The 20,225-nt window shown below is 51.4% G+C and overlaps 3 protein-coding genes across 3 annotated transcripts; 2 read left to right on the top strand and 1 right to left on the bottom strand.

Moving 5' to 3' along the window:
• Positions 1 to 2,345: 2,345 nt before the first annotated feature.
• Positions 2,346 to 8,773, bottom strand: LOC34622124. Its single transcript, XM_026333997.1, has 10 exons — positions 8,700 to 8,773; positions 6,879 to 7,085; positions 6,320 to 6,636; positions 5,121 to 5,224; positions 4,284 to 4,338; positions 3,910 to 4,010; positions 3,572 to 3,634; positions 3,307 to 3,387; positions 2,758 to 2,832; positions 2,346 to 2,504 (listed from the first exon to the last, which is right to left on the bottom strand). The coding sequence occupies exons 1-10, from the start codon at positions 8,771 to 8,773 to the stop codon at positions 2,346 to 2,348; spliced, it is 1,236 nt and encodes a 411-aa protein (XP_026189782.1).
• Positions 8,774 to 12,513: 3,740 nt separating this feature from the next.
• LOC34623890 lies at positions 12,514 to 16,191 on the top strand. Its single transcript, XM_026333996.1, has 8 exons — positions 12,514 to 12,575; positions 12,860 to 12,956; positions 13,124 to 13,206; positions 13,410 to 13,464; positions 14,684 to 14,794; positions 14,859 to 15,109; positions 15,635 to 15,665; positions 15,886 to 16,191. The coding sequence occupies exons 1-8, from the start codon at positions 12,514 to 12,516 to the stop codon at positions 16,189 to 16,191; spliced, it is 996 nt and encodes a 331-aa protein (XP_026189781.1).
• A 226-nt stretch (positions 16,192 to 16,417) lies between these two features.
• Positions 16,418 to 18,982, top strand: LOC113146503. Its single transcript, XM_026334016.1, has 4 exons — positions 16,418 to 16,454; positions 18,046 to 18,485; positions 18,678 to 18,736; positions 18,880 to 18,982. Exons 1-4 carry the CDS (start codon positions 16,418 to 16,420, stop codon positions 18,980 to 18,982), a joined length of 639 nt encoding a protein of 212 aa, XP_026189801.1.
• The last annotated feature ends 1,243 nt before the right edge of the window (positions 18,983 to 20,225 follow it).

Below are 20,225 nucleotides of genomic sequence, written 5' to 3'. Positions count from 1 at the left end.
CGAAAGAGAGAGCGGGAGAAGGCACAGCAGCAGCAAATCGCCAAAGGTTTCGCGTATTTGTGTTCAGCGAGCACTCTTTGAAATCTCTAGTCTGTATAGCCGTGTCTCTCTGTAATTAGGTATACACGTTTATGTACTTACTAGGTGGCTAGCTGGACTTAGACTTTCTAACTAAATGAAGGGCAGGAAAAGGGTGTCTGACTGTAGCGAGAAAGTGGAAGTCTTGTGCTTGAAAGCCAGCTGAAAAGTGTGGAGGGCAGTATGAGTGAAAAAGGCTATGGAAGGCGCTGCAGTGACAGCTGACGCGGGGAGGAGGAGGGGGGGAGAGAGAGGGGAGCAGTGCTCCCCTCTCTCCCCCTCCTCCTCCCCCCCGCATGCTGTTGCGAATGGTGTGTGGGCGTTTTTTTTGCATACACTGCCACACTTGCTCCTGCGAATGGTTGCAACAGCTGCGCAGGCCGCTGAAACGTGTCAGTGCGCAAAGCGCTTTTCTTCTGCCGCATGCAAGCATGCATGTACGTACACTCAAAACATTCGTAACTCTGTTACAACGCAGCGCTTTCCTTCTGCCGCATATGCCGCATGCAAGTATGCATGTACGTACACTCAAAACATCTGTAACTTTGCTACAACGCAGCGCTTTCCTTCTGCCGCATATGCCGCATGCAAGCATGCATGTACGTACACTCAATCATCTGTAACTTTGCTACAACGCAGCGCTTTCCTTCTGCCGCATATGCCGCATGCAAGTATGCATGTACGTACACTCAAAACATCTGTAACTCTGTTACAACGCAGCGCTTTCCTTCTGCCGCATATGCCGCATGCAAGTATGCATGTACGTACACTCAAAACATTTGTAACTCTGTTACAACGCAGCGCTTTTCTTCTGCCGCATATGCCGCATGCAAGCATGCATGTACGTACACTCAAAACATCTGTAACTCTGTTACAACGCAGCGCTTTCCTTCTGCCGCATGCAAGTATGCATGTACGTACACTCAATCATCTGTAACTTTGCTACAACGCAGCGCTTTCCTTCTGCCGCATATGCCGCATGCAAGCATGCATGTACGTACACTCAAAACATCTGTAACTCCGCTACAACGCAGCGCTTTTCTTCTGCCGCATATGCCGCATGCAAGCATGCATGTACGTACACTCAAAACATTTGTAACTCTGTTACAACGCAGCGCTTTCCTTCTGCCGCATATGCCGCATGCAAGCATGCATGTACGTACACTCAAAACATCTGTAACTCTGTTACAACGCAGCGCTTTTCTTCTGCCGCATATGCCGCATGCAAGCATGCCTGTACGTACACTCAAAACATTTGTGACTCTGTTACAACGCAGCGCTTTCCTTCTGCCGCATATGCCGCATGCAAGCATGCATGTACGTACACTCAAAACATCTGTAACTCTGCTACAACGTAGCGCTTTCCTTCTGCCGCATATGCCGCATGCAAGCATGCATGTACGTACACTCAAAACATCTGTAACTCTGTTACGACGCAGCGCTTTCCTTCTGCCGCATATGCCGCATGCAAGCATGCATGTACGTACACTCAAGCATCTGTAACTTTGCTACAACGAGCGTGGCGCAGTTCTTTCAGTCATCGCCAGGGCCAGGTGGTCCTGTCATGTAGAACGAAATGGCGAATCTTTTTTTGAGTGTCTCGGATACCTCGTGTGGAATTTCGCGACTTCTGCGGCGTTCGCAGAGGAGCAACGCAACGCGTGGAGCATGCAGAATGCGCGAAGCAGCAGACACACACGGAGGGGAAGAAAGAAAAATCGCTTTTTGCTCAGGTGCCTCGAGTCTGACGGGGAGTTGAATGCAGAGAGAGGAGAGGGAGAGAAGCACGCGGCATGCGGGGAGACGAACGACGAACCTTAGCAACACGAGCGCGTCTCCTTGAGGCTTAATTTCTTGAATGGGCGTTTCATCAGGAGAAGGCGTGAGGCAACTGCTGTCTGTCTGCTGCTCTTTTCTTGTGCGTCGTTTGAACACGCGCAACACCCCCCCGTCAGCGTCCTACAGAAGGAAACATCCGCAAAGGAGGCGAAACACGCCACTGAGGGCAAAGCCAGTAGTAAAAAAATAAAAGTTTCAAAACACGAAAACATTCCGATAAACGGGTGTGCATGGCGTCCTTTGACGCGTCGGAGACGTAAAAGAGCTCTGTCTCTAGAAGGTGCAGCAGCAGCAGCAGCAGGAGCAGCAGCAGCTTAAACTCGAAAGCCAGAGATCCCCACTGAATCCTTTTGATGCAGCGCACTGTACACCCGCGTCTGCTTCAGCAGCTGCCCCCGCGGTTCTATTGTAGCGCTCCAGCGATACTTCTAGCTAGCTAGCTGGCGTACTTGCCAATCCTTGGCATTCGGATAGTAAATAGCGGTTATTTTGCGTCCGTTGTTTCGCTCTTGCGAGAAGCCTCCGTCCGAATGCATGCGGTAGAAGGAGGCAGGGGGAAACACTGACATTTGTACCACCCACCCCACCTGAACCGCACATGGGCAGTCGGCAAGCAAAAGATGCACGCCGTCTACGCAGGGGGGAAGAAGCTGAGGGGCAGACGCAAGCGCTCAGCGAGCCAAGAAGATGGCAGCAAAGAGGCGCATGCCAAAACCCTTCAGTGCTAACGTGGCATAGGGGGTTAATGAAAAGAGGCAACTGGCTCGCAGATGCAGCAGGTGCAGCCCCACCCATCGCCTTCGCACGCGCATGCGTGTCGCCTCTCTGCCGCAGTCTCACCTGAAGACAGAGGTTTGCCTTTTTGTTGAGTTCAAACGGAAGTGCAAACAGACACTTCAGCAGATGGCGCAGTCCCTACCAAAAGGCGCACATACACACATATGCCTCATCGTTCATCATCTCGACGAATTATTACCCCTTTTTCCTTCCCTCCCTCCCGCTGGCACGCGGAGAAATTCGCTTGCAACACTGCTTTTTGCTGCCACTGCTGCTGCTCCTGCTGCGCGCGCGTCTTTAAGGCGCAGCAGCAGTAGTAAAAACGCAGTAGTAAAAGAGCAGTTTTGCCGAAAGACAGAGACAGACAGACAGACAGAGAAAGAGACAGACAGAGAAAGAGACAGACAGAGACAGACAGACAGAGAAAGAGACAGACAGACAGAGAAAGAGACAGAGAGACAGACAGACACACAGACACAGAGAGACACAGAGAGACACACAGATACAGAGAGACACAGAGAGAGAGCACGCGTAAAGTTTGTTGCTGCTGCATGCGCGGAAGCTGCGCATGCAGCAGCAACAAATTTTACGCGTGCTCTCTCTCTCTCGCACCTGTTGATTTTCTCTGTCGAGATCCGAAAGTGCCATCCAGCACATGAAGTCTTTCCGAACGTCCAAGACGCTTTGCTGAAACTGCGCAGCATTTAAAGTCACCCCCCGATTTCCCCCCGAGCAACTCGTCACATGAGCACGTCAACGCCATGCTTAAGATGGTGGTTAAGTGTTTCGCCGAAAAAAAGCACCGTAGCCTACACTTTCTTCCTTCCCTCGCTCCCCTGCCAAGCCAGGTGTATGGACGGCTGCTCGCTGAACTCACGACTTCATTGAACCGTCCGTCGAAATCCAGCAGTTCCAGCTCCTTCAAGCACTGCCTCCTCATCTGTGAAAACGCAAGTAACCCCCACACCCCCGCATCCTGCCTCTAGAGCTCAAGACGCACACCTGTCTTTCCCCTCTCTCTACATGCGTGCTCTGTGTGTTATGCGTGCATGTGTGTGATGTACGTATGTAGACGTGTACGTGGAGAGTGGCAGGAGACGCACACACACACGAGGCTGCTGCGTCTCGCCGCGCATGATGCAAAACAGGCCGTATATGTCGCAGGTGCAATGCAGAGTTTGCGAGCGATAAAAATCCACAATCCGCGCAACCCACCGCCTCTCCAACGAAGCCATGTTGAACGGCAACGCCTTCCACCATTAAATCGCGTATGGTTTCAGATCGCAGATAACTTAGTGGCCCCTCATCGTAAGCAGCTGCACAAACAACGTCGTTCTTCCAACACTTCTTCGCGCAAGCGCTAAAACACAACAGTCACCCCTCAGCCTCCAGCCTTGCCACCCCGCCTACCCGCCTCAAAAGCGCATTCCCAGGTGCACCTACAGACCACTGCAGAAATAGCACACTTGCACGTACGTGCATGCAGACAGATATATACATATACATTTGCAAGCACATGCAAAGTTACAGGGGAGAACGCGACGCAACCCCGCACCCCTCTCCCCTCCCCAACCTCTGCATCAGCCTACAAGGATTAGCAAGCAAGCCGCCTTCGCGGCTATCCAGAAGCTGCTCTTGTCGCATCTGAAGCGTCACATCCATACATGCATGTACATCAACGCACACATGTTCATACACACACCTGTACATACACATGCATGTTCATACACACACCTGTACATACACACACCTGTACATACACACACCTGTACATACTCATGCATGTTCATACACACACATGTACATACTCATGCATCTACATCAACGCACACATGTTCATACACACACCTGTACATACACACACATGTACATACACACACATGTTCATACACACACCTGTACATACACATGCATGTTCATACACACACATGTACATACTCATGCATGTACATCAACGCACACATGTTCATACACACACCTGTACATACACACACATGTTCATACACACACCTGTACATACACATGCATGTTCATACACACACATGTACATACTCATGCATGTACATCAACGCACACATGTTCATACACACACCTGTACATCAACACACATATACATACACATACATATCCACGTACACGCACATGTTCGTACAGACATGTCCACATACACACATAAAAACAGAAATACATACACACATGCCAAAAAATGTATTTTGCTTGTCATGTTTGCTATGCACAGCTGGCGAATTGCGCAGAAGTACAATGCTGCCTGCAAGATAGCATGCGGCGCTTTGCCGTTTCTTTGCAGCTGCAGTTGCAAATGCCAGAAGTCTCCAAAACACTCCTCTCTCTAAACGTTTTGCAACCTTTCTGCTGGCTCTGTGCTGCTCCTTGTTTTTCTTTTTTTTCTCTCTCTCTCTGCATACCTCTTGGTTGACTCTGAATTGCGTTTCCCTTAGGAGCGCCTCTTTGAGAATTTCTTCGTGCAAATGACGGTCTTCCTCGCTGCCTCGCTCGAGAGTAAGACCATCTGCATTCCAGGCACAAAAAACAATACACAGAAACACAGCGATGCGCGATAAAACAGCCGTATGCCCCTGCATTCACCGTGGAGTCGACAAGCAGCTCTTGCACATACAATCACACATACACGTACAAACATTTGCACATACAATCACACATACACATACAAACATTTGCACATACAAACATTTGCACATACAATCACACATACACATACAAACATTTGCACATACAATCACACATACACGTACAAACATTTGCACATACAAACATTTGCACATACAATCGCACATACACATACAAACATTTGCACATACAATCACACATACACATACAAACATTTGCACATACAATCACACATACACATACAAACATTTGCACATACAAACATTTGCACATACAATCACACATACACGTACACACATTTGCACATACAATCACACATACACATACAAACATTTGCCCATACAATCACACATACACATACAAACATTTGCACATAAAAGCACATACACGTACAAGCATTTGCACATACAAACACATACACGTACAAACATTTGCACATACAATCACACATACACATACAAACATTTGCCCATACAATCACACATACACATACAAACATTTGCACATACAATCACACATACACATACAAACATTTGCGCATACAATCACAGATACACATACAAACATTTGCACATACAATCACACATACATATACAAACATTTGCACATACAATCGCACATACACATACAAATATTTGCCCATACAATCACACATACACGTACAAACATTTGCACATAAAAGCACATACACGTACAAGCATTTGCACATACAAACACATACACGTACAAACACATACACATACACACATACACATACATACAAACGCATACACATACATACAAACGCATACACATACAAACATTTGCACATACAATCACACATACACATACACACATACGCATACACACATACACATACATACAAACGCATACACATACATACAAACACATACACATTCAAACACACACACATACAATCACATACACATTGCATATCCCTGCAGTGCAAGCTTCGACAAGCGGTGTGAGGGCGTGCCTTTATGCCCTTTTCCGACGACGTTGCTGTACACCTTCGCTGCGCGTTCGCAGACAGCTGGAAGCAGACTTTTGATTCGATCTCTAGAAGTCCAGTCATCCAAACGTGCGCCAATGACGTCGGCAGGATCCTTGCAAAAGCGGTATGCAGGAGCTGCAGACGCGGCAGCAGCTCCCGCTGTATGTGCAGAAGCATGCGTGTGGCAGCTGCTGCTGCAGCTATCCTGACATTTTTCAGCCGTTCCCTGAGTTTCCTGATGAGTAGCAGCGCTGCAGCAACTCTGCTCTCCAGCGCGCGCCTCCGTGCCAGTTCCAGATCTGAGCAGCAGAATTTTAACGACCCCCGCATGTTCCCCCCTCGCACAAGAATGATGAGGAAATCAACAAAGTTTGGATATTTCCCACCCTCCAGCGACGTCTCCCTCATAGTGAGACGAGGAGAGAAATAGAGAGAAATAGGGAGAGAAAAAGAGAGAGAGAAACGGAAAGAAATAGAGAAAGATCCACTACTCGAGCGTTTTCTCCGAGCCTCAATGACGACGATACTCCATGGAACTCACCTAACACGACGCTCTAAATCGCGTCTTGCGCTGTAATTCAAAGCTCGCATGCATGCATCAACCATCACCTCTTCCATTTCTTTAGTCCATACTTTTCGGAGGCTGCTGCTGCTGCTGCTGCTGTCACTCACGCCGTTGCTCTCGTTGCAGTTGCTGTTGCTGTCACTCATCTTCGAATCCCCTGATGGTTCCTTTGAAACACGACCCCTGTTTGTGGTGTTGTCTTTGCTGTTTTCCTTGTTGTTTTCGTGAACGCAGCAGCAGCTGTTGCTGCTGCTGCTGTTTCCCTGCACTGCTTGACACTGCGACGTCTGCGCTGCTGCAGGGTAGTCAATGTGCGGAGCTCCCATGACGGCGCGTTTCTAAAAAGGACAGACGAAGCCGTCGGGTGTATCCTCAGCAGCCATGAAGTGCAATAGGCAGGCGTCAAGTCTCTCAGAGTTGCATTGCCGTCTTCGAGGGAGTTTGCACAGACTTTTCAGGGGTGTGCGGTCGATCAGGGTGTGCTGAGGACGGCGCTTTCGGGTGCAGTCCGTGTGTCTGTGGATCCGTTGAGGCGTTTGCATGAAGAGGATGATAGAAAAGGGAAAGAAAGACGCAGAGAGAGAGGGAAGCGTGGCTCTCGACACACAGACACACAGACGGGGCCGTTCGACTGCAGCCACCACACGAAGCACTTCAGCTGGCAGTCTCACTCGCTCGCGAAACGCAGCGTTTTCGGCGATGAAGCTCGACAATTTAACGCGCAAAAGGCACCAATGCAAGCTTGATAAAATCCCTCAACGATCAGCATGCAGATGCATACGCGTGCGCGCAGGAGAAGGGCCTCTCTCACCCCCGACCCGACAGACAGGGAGCTCTCATCGCTCACAAGGTGTGGTCGTGTCTGACTCTGCAGGGAGGAGGCTGTTGCAATTCTCGATTTTCGGGTGGCTTCTGCGCGCAAATTCAATGATTTGCTCACCCTTTTTACGGAGTCTGGTCTTTGATTCCGCCGAAGAACGCGCTTCAGGCTCTTTGCTTCATGCGGAGCTGAATGCTGCCTTCTCTCCCTGTAGGCCTCTGTGTAGTCGCCCGTGCAGAGAGCAGCCACCCTCCTTGCCCCTTCTTCTTCCCCCAGCGAGAAAGAAGGAGAGACACCAGAAGAAAGCTTCCAAAACGCTTCCCCTACACCTTGTTAAAAGCATCTTTTCGCAGACAAACGCACGCTGAACTCAGGACGCCTCGCGATCGCGACGAAGGCACCTCATCGGACAGCCGGGGAAGCGCAAGCTACGCCAGAAACGCATGCTCGATTTGAGGTGTGTGTGCTTTTCACGCATTGACACGCGCATTTTTCATGCTTTCAAAGACACAAAGAAGCCTCACTTGCAACACTTCACCTTCTTGCAGACAGCTGCTCCGCACGGAATGCCGGTGGCACGCATCCACAGACACACATAAATACATTGCAAACCTACATACATACAGACATACATACTTACATACGTACAAACATACATAGCACACATACAAACCTACATACATACATGCATTTCAAACCTGCATACACACATACGAACATACATACATTGCACACACGCATACATGCATACATGCATACACTCAAATACCTCCTGCGGGTGCTTTTGCCGCGCATGTCGCCTCTGGATCTTCCAAGAGGCCAACGCGGTCCTCCCCGACTTCGCAGGTGTCTTCTCATCTCACGTAGAGGCACTATCGCTTTCTCAAACAGCAGCTGCATGCGCAGGGAATGACTCCCAGGAGCGCACGGAGGGTTGCAAGCTGGCGCGAAACTGCGTATAGACGGCAGCTTCCCGCTTCCGTCCTCCAGGAGGCGCAGCATTTGAGCTGCACACCTCCTTCCCTCCTTCCAAGACTGTACTATCTCCCATATATCCTTTGCGTTTTTTGAAGATCTGGATTTTTTTCGCCGAGCTGAATAGCGTCTTTTCGCGCAGAACAAGAAGATGCGCAGTCGCAACAGCTCGTCCTCCGTAGTGGCAGCGGCAGTGGGGAGCGAAGACAGCGCCTTGATGGATACGCCTTCGGAGGAAAAGGCTCTAAAGGCACTTTTCCGCATGGTGGGTTTGCCGCGATTTTTGGAAGAATGCTTGTGCGTCTCCGCTTAATCGCTTTAAACAGCTTTCTCGCGAGAGCGCGCTTCCTGGCGACCTTCTTTGACCAGCACTTTCTGCAAGCAAAGCCTCTCCCCTCCCCGCTGCCTTGCCTTCTTCCCTCTCTTCTTTCTCACGGCTGCCAACCCCAGCCACTGTGCAGAATTCTTAGGGGTCGTGAATGATGCGCTATGAGAAGTTTCCTCTTCAGAATATTGACGCCGATCTCCGCCATCAATGCCCTCGCGCCTCAAAGACAGACATTCATGAGGCATCTCTTACCAGGTTAGCCAGCCGCCTTGACGGCTTCGCGCAGTCTGCATGCGGCGTGCTGCTGCGACTCTTTGCGTCTTCTTGCACTGCCGTCTGTTGCAAGAAGGCACGAATGGGCACTGCGCGTGTGTCAAGCTGAAAAAGCGCGTGGAAGGGAAGGAAGTGGGCAAAGAAATCGAAGAAATAGAGGGGAAGGGGGAACGAGACGGCCGCTCAGCAGCAGCAGTCTATCTCTCTCCCTTTCTTTCTCTTTTCTCTCTCTCTTTCTTGGTGTCTAACGTCCTCTCTCTCTGTCTCTCTCGCTCTTTCTTTCTCTTTCTTGGTGTCTAACGTCCTCTCTCTTCCTCTTTCTTTCTTTCTTTCTCCTTCTCTCTGCACCCCTCTAAGTCTCTCTCTCTTTCTTTCTCTTTTTTCTCTCTCTTTCTTTCTTTCTCCTGCTCTCTGAACCCCTCTAACTCTCTATCTCTGTCTCTCTCTTTCTTTCTCTTTTTTCTCTTTCTTTCTTTCTCCTGCTCTCTGAACCCCTCTAACTCTCTATCTCTGTCTCTCTCTTTCTTTCTCTTTTTTTTTCTTTTTTCTCTTTCTTTCTTTCTCCTGCTCTCTGAACCCCTCTAACTCTCTCTCACTGTCTCTTTCTTTCTTTCTTTCTCCTGCTCTCTGAACCCCTCTAACTCTCTCTCTCTGTCTCTCTCTTTTTCTCTTCGATGCTTATCCAGAACCCTCACTGATCCATTCTTCGGGAGTGGGGGTGCGTTCTCAGGCTGCGCATGTTGGAGGAAGTGTACCGTGCCGATCGCCGCGCTGCATTCGTTCCGCCGCGATGGGAACCCCCTGAGAGAAGCTCTCCCTGCGATTTTTTTTGCACTCCTTTCGAGGGGCCCCCCTGGCAGCGTTCCTCTGATCCCTCCGTTCTCGAGGCAGCGGGCAGATGCATCCAGAGAACCCCTTGCAGCAGCTTGCCTACGTGCGTGGAAGATGGACTGCCACACACACTCCCTCCACACCTGGCGCTGCTTAAATGGGTAATACTCTCTATCAGCGCTTCACTTTTCTCTAGATCCAGCAGCAGCGGCTCTCAAATAACTTCCTTAGGCAAGGCGGGAAACCCAGGGGGAGACAGGGAGAAACAAGAGCCACGCGGTTGCAGCAGCTGGCAGCTGGCAGACGATGCAGAATAGTTTTCTAGAGTATTCAGAATAACTTTGTAGCCTCTGTGCACCATGTTTTTGTAGCCTCGGTGCAGCATGTTTTTGTAGCCTCTGTGCAGCATGTTTTTGTAGCCTCTGTGCAGAATGTTTTTGTAGTCTCTGTGCACCATGTTTTCGTAGCCTCTGTGCAGCATATCTTTGTTGCCTCTGTGCAGCATGTTTTTGTAGCCTCTGTGCAGCATGTTTTTGTAGCCTCTGTGCAGCATATCTTTGTTGCCTCTGTGCAGCATGTTTTTGTAGCCTCTGTGCAGCATGATTTCGCACCCCACGCAGAATAACTCGTAGCGTGTGCAGACAAACTTTGTAGCCTCCGTGCATCTGTTCCTCAGCAAATGACGTCTTTGCGCGAGTGGGGAAGTCAGCTGCACAGGCGTGTCGTGGGACCTATGACAGGCGAGTTGTCTCCTTCTGGACGCCTTATCCTCTTTGAAGGATCCTCTGATCTTGCGCTTCGAAAGTTTCGCCAAGGCGTTCGTTCTCAGGAAGTCTGCCACGCAGGGGGGGGGCCCCCCCGGGACGGGAGTAAGGGCCCCCCCACAAGGAGGGGCCCCCCCGCAGGGGGGGGGCCCCCCCGTCCAGCGCACATTCGGAAAGCTGTCTTTGGAGAAGTGAAGAGTACCTCCAAGAGGCGCCTGTGGGGGGGGGCAGATGATGAGGAGGACGGCTTGGCAAAAGAAGAAGTCTTCCAACCTGAGATCTCAGACAGCGTCCTAGTGCAGCAGATTCTCGAGAAAGACGCTCTAGGCAAAGATCGGAATGTGCGGAGTCTCGTTCAGTGCGTGTGTTGCCAAAAGCGCCGCATGCAGCAGCGTGCGCGGCAGGGAAAAGCACACCGCTGTGGAGTGTAGGGAGGCACCATGTTTGTGGGAGGCTGTTGCTCGGGAACACAGCGCGCATGCGCTGGAGGCGAGTTGCAAGTAGAAGCGCCTGTGCGCAGAGTCGTTCGGGAGTGTGTGCTTCAGACGATTCGAAGTGGGCTATGACCTCTCACGAAACGTCAGGTATGCCTCTCAGTGCTCCGGTCGGCTTGCGTTTCCGTCTTTTTCGCGTTTTGTCGTTCTCTCTCTCTCGTTGTTTCTCTCTCATTGCGCCGCCTCCGTCAAGAGCTTGGTGCTGCACGCATCCCCCCTCTTACTGCGTGCTGCTTCAGGTGCTTGGAAGTAGAAAATCGACAGCTGCTGCAGGTGCAGCGCAAGCAGAAAGAGGAGCTTGCGCTTTTAAAGAAACAGGCTGCCGCTGCAGAAGGCGCTAAACGGGAAATGATGGATAAACTCAAGAAAAACGAAGAGCAACTGGACTTGCAGCGCGACGCAATCCAGGTACCATTGAAAAAACCTCCAAAAAACATCGCAGAATCCTAGCGCCACCAGACAGTTGCCAACAGCGCTTGATTTCCCCCGAGCCGCTGTGCACCCAGGGCAGCTCTTTCTTCCGTTCAGCTGCCTTCATGAATGTGCTTGTGTGTGTGCGTATGTTTATTTGTGTATGTTTATGTGTGTATATGTGTCTATGTGTGTGTATGTATATGTGTGTCTATGTGTATGTGCATATGTGTGTACATGTGTGTATGTGTCTGTGCTCTTTTATGCATGTGCCTACGTGTGCTTGTGCGTAAATGCGTAGTACTATTTTTTTATACGCATATCCATACATGTATATATATATATATGTTTGTGTGTGTGTGTATTTGTGTCGTGGGCATGTAGCAAGAGCTGCAATCCAATTTGGCGATTCTGAAAAGCATGGAATACAAGGTGACGGTAGCTCAGCAAGAACTGGAAACGACTACAGCCGAGCTTCAGGCTGCAAAAGAGCATGCGGAAGCGATGGAAGCAGCGCTGTAAGTATTCGTATGCGCCGCGATTTGTTTATGCGCGTTTTGACAAGGCTTTATCGGAGAGTGCGCAACCGCATTCCAAGTTGCATGTTTCTACACCAGAGTTCGATGCTTAGCGCCTTTGCATGTGCGTGTGCATAGTGTGTGTGTACTTGGCGTTGATGGCTTGACTGCTTAGGGCTGCCCACCAAAAGAAACATATGAGAGTGTCTAGACACTACGAGGCTGCAAAAGCGAAAGCGGTGCCTACGAGGGAAACGCAGTAAGAAATCGTCTCACGCAAAGAGGGGGTGTCTCGGGCGGAAAACAGCGCGTGCAGGGAAGGGAAAGTGGAGATACGTAGGCTCTCATGGGAGGAAACGCATGCAGCGGTAGCAAGAGCAGCAGCAAGCGGGGGGGGGGGAAAGCGGGGAAAGAGAGAAGGGGGGTGAGTGCAGCTTTTTTGCTTTGCATAGAACTAGTTCTTGCCGCTGCTCAATACGTTTGCGGCGAAATATATCGGAGACGGCGATCTCTCAGAATTGTGCGTTGGGAGACGCTGCGCAGGCGTCTCAAGTCTATGGATCAAAAGATGGACGAGGGCAGTTTGACGGAAGCTCTCATTCGTTTGGAGAAGCTTGCGTTGGCTTGCGAGCATTTAGGAGTAGGCTTTCTTCTCCCTTGATGTGCACTATTACCCACGGCGACAGCGGGTTGCATTGAGGCTCTACAGAGGAGTCTCTACAATATACTCTGTATGCATGAACTTATGTATTTCGAGGGAGACACACACACCTATTCGCTTTTTGTATGTACGCTATTTTCCTCCAGAATGTAAAGCTTGCTGCCATCGAGTCTTACAAGCGATCCAAAGCGCGGGAAGCTCTCGCCCGCAGTGAAGTTACTATTTACAAGTAAGACGAGTCTAAGCCTATGTTTGTAGATATCTGTGTATGTTTATCCGCATAGACATATTCATATGGAATGCCTCAACAAACCCATTGAATGGCGTTTCGTGTTTCAGCAGGGGCGTGTGCCTGCTGAACTCGGCGATGTCGAGACACGAGCTAGGAGCCACCTCGTAGGATTGCAAGGTTTGGCTTTTTGTTGTTTGCAGGAATTACTTGAGCGATTTAGTCAAGGAGCGAGATCACTTTTACGATACGGCAATTGTAAGGACCAGCAAATGCCACCTCGCGCTTGCGCAGTTTCTGTGTTCACCGCTTTTTGTTGTTTCTTCCTGCCTGCAGTCTGCCGCATCGCGCATCTGCCTCCTGTACGTGTTTCATGTCTACATAAGGATGCATCAGGCTGGTCCTCAGAGTCTCGCTTTCTGCAACCGCCCCCTCCCCGAGCACGTCTGCCTCTGTTTCGTATGTCTCTATTATCAGAAAACCAAGGAGCAACAGGTAGAGAGAGAGTCGTACTTCAAGTCTCGCATAGAGAGCGAGGCTAAGAGGGTTCAGGCAGCTCTAAAGGCTAAGGAGCGCGAGATTTTCGCTGCCAAGGAGAAGCAGATGGCAACAGAGCAAAACCTCAAGAAGACAGCAGCCTCTAATAGGCACCATTTAGAGCTGCTTAAGCAGGTGCGTCTTCGTCTGCTTGAATTCGACCCTCCAAGAGAATGCGAGGATGGCAGGCAGCTGACGCCTCCTGAGGGAGGAAGGCGGATGAGGACGCTTCTTCTAGAGCCTTGCCTCAGACTGGAAGTCAGTCCTCGCGATGCTTGCTGCGTTTGTGATGCTCTGCAGCAACGCAATCTCTTGCGGCGAACTGCCCAGGAGTATCATCGACTGAAGGAAAGGTGCAAAGAAGGCAAAGACGAAGCGCTGCGAATCAAACGGTTGGCGCAACTGGTAAGCGCTCGCCGCAAAGGCTGCCTGCACTTTCGAGACATGACCAACTGGAGGCAGCAGGGATAAGGGGGCGGAAGATGAGGAAGCGGTCTAGCAGAGCTGGCAAGCCTCCTATTACATGCAGCCTTGTGCGGTGCTGCAGATCGTGGCATACATGAAGGCTCATGAGGGAGCTATGCTGGCTTCCACCCCTCAACGCATGCCCTCCCCCGAGATGGTAACTCCCTCCCCCGTCTTCGGCTGCTCTTCTTGCGAACAGCCACGTGCAATTTCTCGACGCTGCCAAATTGTTGCGCCTCTTCCTCCGCTGCATAGGCAAAGGGAGCCCTCTCGGAGCGAGAGGCAGCGCTCAGAAGAGGCTTGAGGCTCCTCATATCGGCTAGAGCCTCCTCCTTTCCCCTGTTTCTGCCTTTTCTTCCGCTCGCTTCCTGCATGCAGAGAGCCAGCGGCGGCTTTCTTCTCCTCGTGGAGACAGCCAAGAAATGCGCAAGAAGAAAGAAGAGTCAGTGTCTCTGGTGTATTCCTTGCGGTGCAGGCTCCACAAGAAATGGTCGTAGCCAAAGAACCCACCGTAGACAAACCTGTAAGAGGCAAACGCAGCCATCTAGGTACCCCCCGCTACCCATTAGCCTCCGCTTTTCCTCGCGCAAACGCCAGCCTTGGAAATCTGAATTCCCTCCTGACTGTGTGTTTGCGGTGTCTTTGTGCAGGCAGTTGAGAAACCTCTCAGACAAGCCTTTGAGAATTTGGCGGTGGGTGAAAGCGCTGCATTCTGCTCCCCATGCAGTCCACCCTTCGTCGCTGATCTGGAGACACCCCACACACCCTGCAGCTGCCCTCTCCGTCCCCCTCCCCTTTTCGTAATCGAAGCTTCCCCATGCTTTTTCTGTGCCGCCGCTGTCTTTTCCCGTCGCGCAGGGAACTCAAGGAACGCTCGATGTCATAACGGCTGTTGCCTTGAGCAGAAAGATGGTGCGCATACACATATATGTATCTATAGATATATGTGAATAGAGGTACATCTATCTATCAATGTGTACATATAGCTATATGGATTAATACATATATATATATATATATATATATGTGCGTATGGATGTAGAGGTCGAAATACATATATTCCTATACAAACACACGCATATATATATATATATATATGTATGTATCTATAGATATATGTGGATAGAGGTACAACTATCTATCAATGTGTACATATAGCTATATGGATTAATACATATATATATATATATGCGTATGGATATAGAGGTCAAAATACATATATTCCTATACAAACACAGGCATATATATATATACATATGTTTCTGTAGATGTATGTGGATAGAGGTACATCTATCTATCAATGTGTACATATAGCTATATGGATTAATACATATGCACATACATATATATATATATGCGTATGGATATAGAGGTCGAAATACATATATTCCTATACAAACACAGACATATCTATGTATATATGCAGATATCTTTGCGTTGCTGTGGCGGGTAGCCTGGCGCGTGTGCTGCTGCCGTCGCCAAGGTGTATGTGACTTTTCGGGAGGTTTGTTGCCCAGTGTTGTCTGGCAGAGGATGCCTGTTGGCATCTTGGCAGGCTAATGTGTGGATTTTTATTTAGCAGCATGCGTATCGTATTGCTGGCGCCTTCGATTAAGGGGCAGTTAAGTGTTTGCGCATATTAATGTATATACATGCATATATGTATTCGTGTTGCAGGGAATCTCTGCGAGCGAGGAGGAAATAGCAGCCTTTTATGCTTCTGTCAACGGTGGCGACGTAACTCTAGAAGCCTTTACAGCCTTCTGCGCATCGGCAGCTCACCCTGAAGACGTTGCTGAGGAACTGGCGTCTGCCTTTGCCTTGTGGGATCCTTCCTCGTCTGGCTATATCACTAAACAGCAGCTTCGACACGCGCTTACCCAATTCGGAGAGGGTTTGAATCCTCAGGAAGTGAATTTCGCTTTGGAAAAGATAGCAGGACCAGGAGATCAAGTCAACTACCTACAGTTCTGCAAGAAGTAAAAAGCCACAAGCCTCAGCCTTCCCTGACGAGCAGTCTGTTTGTCTGCTTGTTTCTCTCTCTCTTTCTCTCTGTAGATGTTTTTGGGCTCCTCGGTTCTAGAGACGCAAAATGCATGCTTAAATCTTGGCTCCAGACTTCTCCAAGGCGCGCGATGAAGACTTCAGTTCCGAACCGTTTGCTGCGTCTCTGCAGATTGCTGGGGATCTCCGCCGACGGCTCCCCAGAATGAGGAATATGCTCTTGCAGGAGGTGCAGTGGCTGCTGCGTGAAACGGCCGCTCTTGGCGCCGCGCCTAGCTGTGCAGCTGCTACCTTTGTCGCCGCTTCCCTTCGTTCAAGGCATCGTTTCTTTTTGCTGCTTCTGCCTGTGGTGCAGCTGCGTGTTGCAAGACTGCGTCGCCGGTGCGGCTAGTTCGACCTCTCGCCGAGAGGCACAGGTGCTTTGATAACTTTCTGGCGTCTGCAAACTGTTTTCTGAGTAGGCTTATACACCCCATCTTTGTACTTGTCACTTGCTCGAAGCTGATTTCATCCTCGTAGGCGGAGTCTGAGGGGTCTTTATAGGGCAACTGTCGCCTGTGTGTGAGTGAAAAAACTGCCTCCAAAAGCACGAGGGATTTCGAAAACTCAAGCCGCGTTCTTTGAGCTTACAGACAGGCATCATATTTGCGCGCACGCGCGCTGAGCTGCAACCGACAGTAGGGATGCATATATATATATACATATATATCCCCGCATTGAACCCCAAACCAGCAAGATGCCTTAGGCAACTCTCCTAGTGCCACTGTGCCAGATTTGCAAAAGCCAAATCGCAGATTTGCAGCTTGAGCTAAGTAGGGAGACACTTCGAATTTAGGCACAGAATCGGTCATGGGGTAGCGCGTGTTTCCCGTAAGAACTCTCCTGCCTCCGCCCCTCACATTTACCGACATGAGCGGTGAGGAGCCGCCAGTGTGCGCGTAGCTGCACTCTGTCAGCATGCGGAGCATTCGCAGTTAGTTGCACGTAGCGTAGAGCGTGGCTGCGCCGAGGAACATGACGTCTTTTTGTGTATCGCGTTTCCGCTACTCCCGCCAAGGTGTCGGAACGCACACGAACCAGTGCGTGATAAAATTTCTTCACTAATCCTTGGTTGCAAACAATTGGAGTGACTAGGGATCAATGAAGAGAATATCGGCAACAGTGGGCGTACGTGCATGGCCGCTCGCGTGTGTTGTTGGCTGCAAGCCTCTCTCTATTTCCCTCTCCCAAGAGCAAGACGCTCTCTACGACTGCAGCGCGTCTCAAGCACACAGCAGAAGTGCACCACTACGCCTATGTGTGTGCCCCTGCAGGAAGCCACGCCGACAAGCGCGCCGCAGAATCATCGCCACTCTACAGGCAAGCAGTCGGCTTCCGCCGAACCGCCGAAAGCAAGGATCATTGGACATGTGGGACGCTTGCGAATTAATTTTGGAAATCCTCTCGGTTAACGCTCTGCAGAAATCAGGCAAGTTGCCGCCACTCTCTCTGCTGTCTCCCCCCAGCACTGACACCGTGCGCCACACGCCTACCGCCAACGGCCACGCACAAAGTCAGAACCGCCCCTCCCCCCGTTTCTGCATCGAAAAAACAACGCCTCATTGCGTTTCAATCATAAAGCGCACTGTCTAGGCGCTCCAGCCGCGAACTTGCACTCCATGGTGCATGAACCCTCGCCAACGGGGCAGAAGCTGCATGCGCGCTGGTGGAGGGCACATCGGCGCAGTGCAAGTCCGCCTTCCAGCTCGGCTGCGTATTTGAATCCTCAATTCCCACTCTACACCCGATGTGAAAAGATGTACTGGCTGCGATCTAGACCGTTGTTGGGACCGTCTGCGCCTCCCGCTGCTTGCCAGCAGCAGCAGCAGCGTGGTCGCGACGAGCTCCAGCAGCAGCAGCAGCAGGCAGCGTCGGATCCCCTCGCTGCAGCGTCCGACTTTTTGGGCTTGAAGGTTCTCGGAGGCGGTGTAGCGACGGCAGCAGCAGCGGCGGCAGCGGCTGCAGTGGCTGCGGAGGAGCAGCCTGTGCCTGCGTCAGCGACTGTCGACGTCGAGGGGTCACTCCCCCCCTACAGCAGCGCTTGGGAGCGCCACTTGGCGTACAATTATGGCCTGTACGATCCTCGCCGCCTTCACAAGGCGCTGACTCCCCAGCAAGTCGCTGCCGACGTCTCCCTTTTCAAGCAAACGCTGGAAACTGCAGAACCCCAAGACGCTTGCAAGTACTTGCAACTCGAGGAATTCAAGTGTCTGCGCGAGCACCAGGCACACCGAGTGCGTCTGTCTTGGCGCCGCACCGCACAGCTCAGAGAGGAGAGAGACTGGGCGTCAAGAGACTCTGCTGCGTAGCCCTCTCTCTCGCGCACGCCATCATTCATGGCTTGCGACAAGAACACTTCTTAATTAGGGGCATGCGTTTAAAGCCATGTGCAGACTTAAGAGTTGTGCACTTGTATATGTGTGCAGGATCCGGAGACAGCAAGCACAAAATGCGTCAAGTGGTTTCAAGAGTGGCGTCAGTGCAAGTACGGACTGCGCGCTGTTCGTACACCCCACCTGCCCGCCCACCTGACCGCTCTTCGATTTTGAACCTTCTTAAGGCGCGCCTCCCTCCTGTGCATGCATAGTGGTGTCGCTTGCATGGCAATGTTTGTGCTTGTTTGCGTAGATGGGATCAAGACAAGCTGCAGAAAGGCTACGCGTTTGCCGAAGACAGACTTCCCGCGAAGCACAAGCCGTACATCGCCACGCCAGACACTCAATACGCCTGAGCGGCGCGTGCCGCTCGAGTTCGCCTCCTTCCTGCAGCTGGCAGCAGCTGCCTTTCCTCCCTCCTTCCCGCTTTCCTCCCCGCATCCCTGCTACTGCGAATACTTGCACCAACAGATGCAACAGGCGTGGAAGCCTCCATGCGCTCGCCGAGTTGCGGCAGCAGCGAGTTGCTCTTTGCGCGGCAAACACACGCTGGTGCACCTGCCCGCAGGGATGCAGGAACGCCACCCTTAGGGCTGCAGCGTTGTTAAGACGCATCAGCTGCAGTAGAAGAGTCAAGCTCGCGCTGTAGCGGCGAGTAGACTCGTGCTGTATGCGGCGGGGTACATACCCGTGCGAGCTGGCCAGTAACGGCTTTTGGTGGCTAGCAGTGAGGCGGCGTTTTGCTTTTGTTCATGGCGCTATTGGCGAAGCTGCGGGAGGCAAGCCTCCCTTCGCCTTTCGTGGATTAAGTCGTTGCCACCAATAGCGAAGACTGGCTAGCTAGTGCTGCACACGGCGCAGTCGCGTCTTGCGAGTTTGGGGGGGGAAAATGCCGCAGCACAGTGCGTTTAGCGAGCTCTGCGTAAAAAGACTTGATGCCACGCCGCTATATGTACACATGCACGCCTGCATGCACGCATGCAAGCATGCATGCATGCAAACGCAGGGTTAAGGCGAGAAAAAAAGCCCTCGGCCTCTTGTTTCTCCCCTCCTCCGCTCTCCTGCCTTTCCCTTAGAAGCCCACCCTGAGCAGTGCACTTAGTCTAGATAGTATTCATGCGGTTCTCGCCGCTTCCGCTTCTTCCTGGCTCCCCGATGCAGCACAAGCTGGGGTGGCGGTGTCTCGCGTTGCTGCTGCGAGCGCTGCGCGCCGCCACGCGAGCCCTCTTCTTCGCCCTCGAGCGGCAGGAGGGAGGCGCCTTCATCGGGAACAGCCGAAGCCTCTTCTTCTGGGGAGGCGCTCGCTGCAGCAGCAGTGTCGCGCGCAGCCGCCGCGAAGCGCCTTTCCCACTGCTCTCTCACGAGGGAGTACAGGTTCATCGTTTCTCGTGCGTCTTCGGCGGGGTCGTGTTTCCCCGTCTGAATGTCGCGTTTCAAGTGGTATTTCACGAGCAGCCGCAGAGAGGGAGAAGCCAGAGGGCGCAGAAAGGGAGGGCGTAGAGGGCGGTACTTGCTGGTGTCTCGCAGCAAGTGCAGCGGATGCGTTAAATTCAACACCTGCGCAAAAAGCCTCGCAGCACTACACACGCAGCGGCGGCT

Source organism: Cyclospora cayetanensis, unplaced genomic scaffold, assembly GCF_002999335.1.
Source record: "Cyclospora cayetanensis isolate NF1_C8 unplaced genomic scaffold, CcayRef3 CcayRef3_contig_34, whole genome shotgun sequence".
In the NCBI taxonomy this organism is placed as follows: domain Eukaryota; phylum Apicomplexa; class Conoidasida; order Eucoccidiorida; family Eimeriidae; genus Cyclospora; species Cyclospora cayetanensis.
Note: the sequence above shows the minus strand (reverse complement) of the source record. Positions and strands in the feature narration are given on the sequence as shown.

Bases quoted from the DNA above. Each gene is read 5' to 3' on its own strand.
- LOC34623890 (XM_026333996.1), top strand. From the start codon at position 12,514: ATGAGAGTGTCTAGACACTACGAGGCTGCAAAAGCGAAAGCGGTGCCT. The intron at 14,795-14,858 runs GCAAACGCCAGC...GTCTTTGTGCAG, and splicing joins TAGCCTCCGCTTTTCCTCGC to GCAGTTGAGAAACCTCTCAG. The intron at 15,666-15,885 runs GCGCGTGTGCTG...TTCGTGTTGCAG, and splicing joins TTGCTGTGGCGGGTAGCCTG to GGAATCTCTGCGAGCGAGGA.
- LOC34622124 (XM_026333997.1), bottom strand. From the start codon at position 8,773: ATGGGAGATAGTACAGTCTTGGAAGGAGGGAAGGAGGTGTGCAGCTCA. The intron at 4,011-4,283 runs GTAGGCTGATGC...TTGTTTGTGCAG, and splicing joins CGGCTTGCTTGCTAATCCTT to CTGCTTACGATGAGGGGCCA. The intron at 3,635-3,909 runs GTGGGTTGCGCG...GCGTTTTCACAG, and splicing joins ATGGCTTCGTTGGAGAGGCG to ATGAGGAGGCAGTGCTTGAA.
- LOC113146503 (XM_026334016.1), top strand. From the start codon at position 16,418: ATGAGGAATATGCTCTTGCAGGAGGTGCAGTGGCTGC. The intron at 16,455-18,045 runs TGCGTGAAACGG...TGTTGGGACCGT, and splicing joins GCAGGAGGTGCAGTGGCTGC to CTGCGCCTCCCGCTGCTTGC. The intron at 18,486-18,677 runs GTGCGTCTGTCT...ATATGTGTGCAG, and splicing joins GCGAGCACCAGGCACACCGA to GATCCGGAGACAGCAAGCAC.